The sequence below is a fragment of the Myotis nattereri genome, assembly GCF_964212035.1.
Source record: "Myotis nattereri genome assembly, chromosome: 5".
NCBI lineage: Eukaryota > Metazoa > Chordata > Mammalia > Chiroptera > Vespertilionidae > Myotis > Myotis nattereri.
This window is the reverse complement of record NC_138080.1, coordinates 107,090,241-107,099,755: the sequence shown is the minus strand read 5'-3', so window position 1 is coordinate 107,099,755 and position 9,515 is coordinate 107,090,241. Positions and strand designations below refer to the sequence as shown.

The window sequence follows — 9,515 nt, the reverse complement described above, 5'->3', positions numbered from 1 at the left end:
GTTCAAGACCCTCCTGGGACGTCTCACCTTTCTCCCTTGTGAAGTGGGCGTCAGCGACCCCCACTTCGGGGCTGCGGCGACCGCTAAGCGAGTCCTCCCGCCGCGTCAGGCGCCCAGCAACTTCCCCTGGGGCGCTGGGGCACCAGGGGGCTCCCAGCTTCTCTTTTGGGAGCGCCGTCGGCCTCCTCGGGTGGGTCCGAGGGGCACCTGGACTCGCCGGCCAAGGCTCCTTAAGGGCACCCCGGGGATTTTTAAAATTTCAGCCCTTTCTTTCTGGGGGGCTTCTGGAGCTCGCGCCCCCGTGCCGGCCCGCGGTGAGAAGGCACCCCTGCCCCGCCTCTCGCGTGATGCGCGCCCGTCTGGGCCAATCAGAGCTCGCGGCGCCGCGCCCCACGCGCCGCCACCCCCCAGCTTAAGAAAGGGCGCGCGGGCCGGCCCAGCCAGAGCGCCGTGTGCGGCGGCCGTTCCGCGGACTCCGGCTCCGCTCTCCTCGGGCCCCGCTCCCCTCGGCGCCGCGCCCGGCCTCCGCCCGCCCAGAAGGCGCCCCAGCCGCGCGCCCCGACGGCGCCGGCCCGCGGATGCCGGAGTGAGCGCGGCGACGGCGCGATGCTGGCGCTGCTGGCGGCCGGGGTGGCGCTCGCCGTGGCCGCCGCGGCGCAGGACGTCCCGGTGCCCGGCAGCCGCTTCGTGTGCACCGCGCTGCCCCCGGAGGCGGCGCGCGCCGGCTGCCCGCTGCCCGCGATGCCCGCGCCGGGCGGCGCGCTGAGCCCCGAGGAGGAGCTGCGCGCGGCGGTGCTGCAGCTGCGCGAGACCGTCGTGCAGCAGAAGGAGACGCTGGGCGCGCAGCGCGAGGCCATCCGCGAGCTCACGGCCAAGCTGGCGCGCTGCGAGGGGCTGGCGGGCGCCAAGGCGCCGGGCCGCGCGGCCACGGGCAAGGACACCATGGGCGACCTGCCGCGGGACCCCGGGCAACTGGTGGAGCAGCTCAGCCGCTCGCTGCAGACCCTCAAGGACCGTCTGGAGAGCCTCGAGGTAGCGGGGCGCCGGGGTCCTACGGGCGGGGGACGGCCGGGCAGAGGTGGGCGCGCGGTCCTGCCCGCGAGGCCACGCGGGAACGGAATGAGCTGGGTTTTGGGGGTGGGAGGTCTAGATCCTACTTGCGTGGCTCGCGCCCTCCACCCTGTAAGTCCCCCGCGCGCCGGGACTGCTCACTGGGCGGCCACTCACTTCACGAGGTTCGGGCTGGCCGACCCGGACGGCCTGCTCTCTTCTTGCAAGTCCCCGAGTCCCCCGGGTCCCCACGCGCTCCCGGAGGCTGTTGCGGGGTGACCTGAGGTTGCTGCGTGAGGTCAGCGGCCCCTGGCCTCCCGCGTGTCCGTTATTAAATCAGGTCGGGGTGGTCCGGAGCGGGCAGGGACCTGGGGGGCCTCGGCGGGACGCGAGCGCAGCGCGGGCTGGAGGGTCACGGCCGCACCCGCACCGGGACTCACCTTGGAGGAAGCCGGGTTAACTTCAGAGGCATCTGGTGGAGGACCGCGCGGTCCTAAGGTGCCCTTCCCGCGTGCTTTGTGGGAAAGGACCTTCTCCCAGCCTCTCTCGGAAGGCAGATGCAGTTTGGAACTTTGAGAGAGAAACCTTCATTTCATTTCCATCTCTGCTACGAAGTGTGGACGTTTCTGTGCAACATGTTTACCAAAATCCTTCTTAGCAAAGCTGGGTTTCAATGACAAGCGGTGATTATTGCAACATTAGTTGAGGATTACCTGGGGCATGATGGTTACAGACGGTATTTCCAGCATCTGTCTATCCCTTAATTCATTATGATGAACAACAGCTAACCTTTTCGGAGCCCTAAAGACGTGTAGACATAGTAACTAATTTTACCCCTTGCCACCACCCCGGGAGGCAGGTCCTAGTCACTGCATTCTGCAATTTGGAGCGCTTGGAGAGAGGGACACACTGTTTGGATGGGACTGGCGGCTGGGCAGCGGCAGGCTGCCTCAGAGCTCGCATGGTGCTAAGGGAGTGACGGGAATAGGGAGGAGGAGGTAGAAGCAGCATCAGAAGCCCGGGTTCCTGGAATTCAGGGTAGTCGTGTTTTAGATCTCCGTTTCCAGTGATGTCTCCACGCGCAGCATTTGGGCCACACTGGGGGCTGTTTCCATTTCTAGATGAAAGTGCATCCGCGTTGAGTACCCTTTGATGAACTCCTAAAAAAAAAAAAAAAAAAGACCCTCCCTGTGTTTGGGGTTTTGCTGGAAAATGATAGATGTTGATTAACATTTTGTCTTTCTAGTTAGAGGTGCCAAAACCGATTTTTTTGAGAGGGGAAAAATGAGATTCCTAAGTTTCAGATACTGCCGCAAAGTAATTGTCTGACTTTGAAATCCTTGCCATACAAAAAAAAAAAAAGCATCTGTGACCGCTCCCCTTTGTGTCATCAGCTCCACTGGGGTGATGCTCCCGTTTTTGGAAGCAGCTCCCCCTGTGGCGGGGCGTCAGAGCCGCATGTCACCGTTTCTTTCTGACTGGCCTTTAATGCTTGTCCCTCCCCCGCCCCCCCCCCCCCCAGCACCAGCTCCGAGGGAACGTGTCTACCGCCGCGTTGCCCGGCGACTTCCGAGAGGTGCTCCAGCGGCGGCTGGGGGAGCTGGAGAGGCAGCTGCTGCGCAAGGTCGCGGAGCTGGAGGACGAGAAGTCCCTGCTGCACAACGAGACCTGGGCTCACCGGCAGAAGACCGAGAGCGCCCTGAACGCGCTGCTGCAGAGGGTGAGCGAGCTGGAGCGAGGTGGGTGCCAGTGCTGCCTCGCGTCTCTGTCGCCCGCCTGCCCGCTGCCTCCCCTCCCTCCAGACCCCCCACCCCTTGGCTCAGAGCAAGGGAGGGCAGGCAGAGAGGGGCCAGCCCGGGGCGCTCTTGCCCATGTACAGACAGGCCAGCTGGGTGAGGGAGTGGCTGCTCCCGGACCCCCACCTGCTGACTCTGCTCCCAGGTCGTTTGCTGAGATAGGCTCCGAGGCTGCTGCCAGTCATCCCTGAGCCCACCTGGCAGGTGCCAGAACCACCTGACTCCTCACCGTGCAGGCAGCAGCAGCAGCCCGCCCATCCCTTCTCTCCTTGGCCCCAGGGCTGCTTAGCCTTGTCTGCCACCTGCAGCCTGTGATGTGTGGGCCAGGCCCTTTAATGCCTTCCTTGGTTGTAACTAAGTTTCTTCTGGACTTCCCAGCTGTGTGGTATAAACGGAAGGCACCCCCTCTGGTAGGATGGGCCCCCTCCCCTGCCTCTTGGCCCTCCAGCTCTAATTAAACCTGCCTGTCCTTACCAAGCTCACGGCAGTACCAACAGGCAGCCTTATTAAGTCAGCAAGCCTGCCCACCTGCAAGGGCAGGAGCTATTAGATAATCGCGCCTTCGTGAAGCACATGGGCACTTGCAGATTACACCCTCGGTGGCTGCGTAGAGTAGGAAGAGGGGCTGCTGCTCGCTGCACTGTCATCCCTTAGCTGTGCCCTGAGCCGTGGTCATCTGCTCACCCTGGGAAGCTGGGAGTTGGGGCTTCCTGGTTCTCTGAGTTTTGCTTCAGCCTCCTGTGGGGCCTTCTCGCCCGGCCTGGCCCCACGCTCGGCTCCCGCAGGTGACCGGGTCTTCTCGTCAGCCGTGGCCAGCAGCCCTGCAGCCTGGGGTGAGGGCGCCCTGCGGGGAGGTCGGGGTGGGCCAGGCAAGATGACACCATCAGCAGAGAGGAGTGAGACCGCACGTGGATCCCAGATTTGAGTGCTTCCACGCTGCCTGCTCCCAAGAGGTTGGGAGGGTGACGCTGGGTGCTGCTGCTTCCCTTTCAGAAGCTCTTCCCTGGGTGGTGTGAACCCTGGCTCCAAAGAGCATCCTCGTGTATGATGTACTGTGACAGAGAAGGTGTTTGGGGGGTCACGGTGGAGAAGGGGGGTCACGGTGGAGAAGGGTTGATCGTTCTGGCTCCTGTTCTGCAGGAGTGAGGAAGGGGCTGAATTGGTTCTGGGTCCTGAGAGCCTGCGGGTCTCTGGCGGCGATGGGGACCCCCTGGCCCTCGTGGTGCCTAATAAACACTTGTCGAAGGAGGGCATCTAGGCTCCTTCATCGGCAGCATCTGGTCCCCAAGTAAGAGGGGAGCTTCAGGCCTGTCCGCTCAGAAGTGGGGGGTGCCCTGCAGATGTCTGAACCTGGTGACCGGAGGCAGGTCTTGCCTCCTGTGTGTTTACTTGTTGTTAATTTTGAACTTAAATCAAGGCTGCCTTGAAAATTGCTTAGACCCATTTAAGAGTACCGATCACTTTAAAGGATGTTGGAAGCATCGTTTACATGGGGACAGCCAGGAGGGTTCTCACCAGTCCCGGGTGGGTCCGGGAGGGTCAAGGCTCCGGCCAGTGGGGAGGAAGGGGCGAATCCTGAGCCGCGCCACTCCTGGAGCCAATCCATGTCAGGGATGTATGCAGAGGCCACAGTCACCTGACTCTGTTGCCCTGGCAGCGGCGACTCGTTCCTGTGAGAAGTGACAAAGGCTTCCTGGCTTGACAGGCGTCTGTCGAGTGCCTGGGATCTGTCACATGTCCTGCCTCCGTGCTCGTGACCCCGCCCTTGCTGAAGGAGCTGAGGGTCCAAGATGGCAAGGACATAATAAGACTTGACCGAGAAAAGGTTTTCTGGCTCAATTTAACCAGAAAACGAAGTCCAGCTTGTCTCTACCGCTTCCTCCAGATTTGAAGAGCGAGGTCACTCTCGGTCACGGCTGGAGTTTCAGCACTTTGGACAGCAGCTGTCCTGTAGCAGATGCTCCATTGATGGAGGGATTGGCTTGAGGGTGGGGGGTGAGGGAGGGGGGTCCAAGTGAGTTGGGACTCTGTCCTTGCTGGAGGGGGGGGCGGGTGGCTAACATGCTGCTGGCTTCTCTTCTCCCTCAGGCAACAGTGCGTTCAAGTCGCCCGATGCATTCAAAGTGTCCCTCCCCCTCCGCACAAACTACCTGTACGGCAAGGTCAAGAAGACGCTGCCCGAACTGTACGCCTTCACCATCTGCCTGTGGCTGCGCTCCAGCGCCTCGCCCGGCATCGGCACCCCGTTCTCCTATGCGGTGCCTGGGCAGGCCAACGAGATTGTGCTGATCGAGTGGGGCAACAACCCCATCGAGCTGCTCATCAACGACAAGGTGAGGCCGGCTCGGAGGCCACCTTCCTCGTCAAGGTGGCAACAGAGGTCGGGAAGTCGCAGGGGCTCCGGCAGCGGGCTGCGGGCTGTCCTCCTCCTGGTGGGGACCGCTCTGCCCTGACTCAGTCCTGCTCTGGACAGCTGACGAGTCAGGGGGCAGGGTCCAGGCCAGAGGTCAGGGAGGCCCGGAATGAGCTGGGACGCCTGCATGCCAGCCTGAATTGTCACGGGCCCTGAGGCCTGTCCATGAGGGTGTTTCCCAGGCTGCACTGCTTAGAGGAGGGTGTGTGTGTGTGTGAGTGTGTGTGTGTGAGTGTGTGTGTGTGTGAGTGAGTGTGTGTGTGTGAGTGTGTGTGTGTGAGTGTGTGTGAGTGTGTGAGTGAGTGTGTGTGTGTGTGAGTGTGTGAGTGAGTGTGTGTGTGAGTGTGTGAGTGTGTGTGTGAGTGTGTGTGTGTGTGTGTGTGTGAGTGATGGTTCTCATGAGCATATCTTTTTGTTGGGGGGGGAAGTATTGAGATATAATTTACACGCAGTAACATTTACACTTTTTACTGAGTTGACCGGCTTTGACAAATGCAGTCAGTTGCACACCATTACTGCAATTAGAACCCAGGGTGTAGTCACCTCCCGGATTTCCTCATTTCCCTGGTGGTCAGCTCCTCTTTCTACCCCAGCCCATGGCAACCGCTGATCTGGTCCTCGTCCCTATGGTCTTGCCTTTCCCAGAGGAAATCTCCCCTTTTAATAGACGGACTCGTTTTCGGGAGTGTGGTCTCCCCAAGAGACAAGCTCTGGGCGTCTGCGGGAAGTCAGACCCCACGTGGCCAGAGATGCGTACTCACAGCCCCCTTGCCCGAGCTGAGCATTGGGATGGCTGCCCGAGCCCGGAGTGGCTCCACCCGGCCCCTCCCTCTGTCTGTGCTGAGCCACCTTGGGTGGAGCTTGCTTGCCGGGCTCCTCCCAGCAGTGGCTCCGCCTCTGAGCCCCTGGAGCCGGGAGCCGGGACTAAGTGTTTTAAATGACTCCTTGGACACCGCACTAAGGCCCAAGAGCCTTGTTTTCCTCTCCAGTTAGACACCGTGTAAACAGCCAGGTGCTGGGAGGGAGGGCCTGGGGTTGCTAGGACACCAGCCCTAACAACCAGCTGCTGGCAGAGGAGCAGGTCTGCAGAGCCCTCCCAGGGCGAGAGTGGGTGGATGCGGGGGGGCAGCCCCTCCCCCACACTCACATGTAGTTGTGGGCCTTTGTCCTCTGCACGGCAGGACACCCACACACAGTCCTGAGGGACGCTGGGACCTCGCCTGTGAGTGCAGGTGCCTGGTCTGGCTCTTGTCCAGAGAAGTTTGCCCAGTGTGCCCTCGCTGCCCTGTGTCTTCTCCAGCCCCGGGTGTTCAAGGCCAGCGTGGGGCGCCGTCTGTCACATCTGCTTGTTGGGCTCAGTGTCCTGGCCCCTCCGCCAAGCCAGGACCAAGAGCGTCCAGCTGAAAGCAGGGCTGCCCTGGGGCCCGGGACTTGGGCCCCTTTCTCTTGAGTGTCTGCTGCACACGGTGTTTCCAGCCCGAAGGTCTCTCTGAGGCAGGCGGGTCAGGCATGTCACCCGCAGAGCAGAGCAGGGGAGGCCAGGAGGGACCCCACGTGATGGGAACAGCAGTGGCCCCGTGGCCCCGTCGCCCCAGCTCGGTCGTCTGGGGGACCCGCAGGGCCTCACCGGCGCGTTGCCCCTGCAGGTTGCACAGCTGCCCCTGTTTGTCAGCGATGGCAAGTGGCACCACATCTGTGTCACCTGGACCACGCGGGACGGCATGTGGGAGGCCTTCCAGGATGGGGAGAAGCTCGGCACCGGGGAGAACCTGGCCCCCTGGCACCCCATCAAGCCGGGGGGCGTGCTGATCCTCGGGCAGGAGCAGGTGGGTGCAGGGACTGAAAGATGGGAGCGCGTGGGCCAGACGAGCAGCACAAGGCCCGGCCTGCAGGCTGCCCCTCGCCCCGCCCAGCTGTCTGCCTGCTGGAGGGGAGCCTGGGGGCACAGCAGCTGCCTGGAGGGGCGAGCCCCCCCCCCCCCCCGCTCTGCTCACACCATCTTGTTGTCTGGGGGTGAGGGGGGGACCAGGTTGGGGTGGTGGTTCAGACAGTTTCCAGAATGGAGTGCCCTGGGGTCACAGGTTGGCACCTGGTCTTGGGCAGATGAGCGTTGACTTCAAAGCTGAGCTGGAGGCTGATGGAGAGGGAGGGAGCAGGCGCCAAGGGCCCACGCCCTGCTCTCCTCCCTGTCACCTCTCCCTGGGGAGGGGCTGGAGCTGTGAGACCAGGTCTAGTCCTGGCTTTGGGACTTTGCCCAAGTGTCTCCCCATGTAAACTGGGTGGTGGAGTAAAGATATTTCCCCGGCCAGAGTTGGGAGTCAGGCAAATGCCCTAGTCCCTCCCCCGCCCCCCCAACCAGCTCTGTCTCTCTACAAGCTGGCATCCTCTCCCCAAAGCCAACCCGCTCCCATGCCGGGGTGGGGGTGGGGGTTAGCCTTTGAGCAGCTCTGACGTGGTTCTGTCCCCTCCGCAGGACACCATTGGGGGCAGGTTTGACGCCACTCAGGCGTTTGTGGGGGAGCTCAGCCAGTTCAACATCTGGGACCGCGTCCTTCGTGCCCAGGAAATAGTCAACATCGCCAACTGCTCCACCAACATGCCGGGCAACGTCATCCCCTGGGTGGACAACAACGTCGACGTGTTTGGAGGGGCCTCCAAGTGGCCGGCGGAGACCTGTGAGGAACGCCTGCTGGACTTGTAGCCGCCTCTCCCGTCGGGGGGCGGGGCTCTGCTGACGCCCCGGTTAAACAAACTGTCTGCACCTCCTCCTGAACTAACGGCCTGGGGTCCCGGGGCCTGAGGCTCTGTGGCAGCACCTGTCTCCAGCTTACCTGTTCTGTACCCAGATTTCGCTCTTTTGGGGGCAGGGCCAGAGTCCCTGGGGAAAGCCCTGAGCCTCCGGGGGGGGCCACGATCTGACTTTCTCCTCCGGGGCAGTATGGACCCTCAGGCGCTGTTCGGAACCCCTGTACATGCTAGTGCACCCCGGCCTGCCCCCCCCCCCCCAATCCTTGGTGTCTCGTGCGCGCCTCCTGTCCGTCCCCTTCACAGCCTGTGCAGCCGTCCCGCTGGAGTGGCCGTGTCCTTGGTGTGTTGAGTACGTCCTGCTCCCCACGAGCACGTAGCAAGCAGCCCCCACCCCACCTCCCCCCGCAGTTCTCTAGGCCAGGCACCAGGAGGGCAGGCAGCCAGACGTGCCCTGCCCCCTCAAGGTAGAGGGGGTGTCTGTGGCTCCAGAGAGGGAGCTGGGAGGGGTGCTCAGAAGGGAGAAGGTCAGTGATGGTGGCAGCGTCTCATCCCCTCCATGGCCTCTCCCTCAGATCAATGCTTTGTCACCGAGTCTGGCTTTCGAAGGCCTGTCGTCTCCACTGGTGCCAAAGGTCCCGCTGCAGCTTTTCCAGCCCCCCGGCGTGTGCTGGGGAATTGATTCTTCCCAACGGAAGAGGCCAGCCATTACTGGCGCCCACGTGTGATGCCTCCCTCGCCGTGAGCGGTTGGCGAGTTTTAACCCATCTGACCGTCTCCAGTGTTTCCCCGGAACTTCTTCAGGAAGTGGGCGTCACCTGGCCAGTAATGTGCTTAGTGACGCCAGGCGGCCGAGTTGGTTGGACGGAGGGAGCAGTGGTTCCTTTAAAGACACAGCGATGGCCTGGGGAGGTTTATAAAGCTAAATATTATATATTTATTTTTCATACGTGTTTGAAGTGCAGGTCTGTGGAGATTCCATTTGTAGGACCGCGCTGACGCGCCCATCCTGACCTTGTGTGGATGTCCTCTGTGGCCAGCACACACGACCGTGGAGTTGTGATTAAAGTACACGGGACGAGGCTTTGGCATCGGCTTTCTTTGTGTCCGGGGTTGAGGGCAGGGAGGGATGAGGCTCTGCACCCCTCCCCGCAGGTAGCATGATGGCCACCCTGCTTGGTCTGGGCCTGGGGGCCGTGGGCACGCCTAGGACCGGCGTCTGGTGGACCCAGGGAGCTGAGGGTGCTTGCAGGAGGGTGTGGTGCCCTTCCCTCCTCAACCCCAGGCCTAGGCGGTGGACGCCCCGCCCTGCAGGCTCTGCCCAGCCTCCCTGTCCCCAGCCCAGCCCTGTCTTCCCAACCAGGAATCGAGTTCAGCTCCCTGCCCCTCGGCTCCCCGCCCCAGGCTGGACCCCTGTTCGGGCCGCTCTGTGTGTGCTCCGCCATCCATCTCCTCCCATCCTCCCAGCAGTCATCCCAGTTCCCAGGTGAACACGGGGAACAGTGAGGCAG

The 9,515-nt window shown here is 62.4% G+C and overlaps 1 protein-coding gene across 1 annotated transcript; it reads left to right on the top strand.

Moving 5' to 3' along the window:
- The first annotated feature begins 594 nt into the window (after positions 1 to 594).
- Positions 595 to 9,088, top strand: NPTX2 (neuronal pentraxin 2). The gene is made up of 5 exons (XM_081093284.1): positions 595 to 1,032; positions 2,573 to 2,789; positions 4,935 to 5,179; positions 6,906 to 7,085; positions 7,733 to 9,088. Exons 1-5 carry the CDS (start codon positions 607 to 609, stop codon positions 7,958 to 7,960), a joined length of 1,296 nt encoding a protein of 431 aa, XP_080949410.1. The 5' UTR covers positions 595 to 606; the 3' UTR covers positions 7,961 to 9,088.
- The last annotated feature ends 427 nt before the right edge of the window (positions 9,089 to 9,515 follow it).

Coding starts and splice junctions, on each gene's coding strand:
- NPTX2 (XM_081093284.1), top strand. CDS start 607: ATGCTGGCGCTGCTGGCGGCCGGGGTGGCGCTCGCCGTGGCCGCCGCG. Junction 5,180..6,905: donor AGCTGCTCATCAACGACAAG/GTGAGGCCGGCT, acceptor TTGCCCCTGCAG/GTTGCACAGCTGCCCCTGTT. Junction 7,086..7,732: donor TGATCCTCGGGCAGGAGCAG/GTGGGTGCAGGG, acceptor TCCCCTCCGCAG/GACACCATTGGGGGCAGGTT.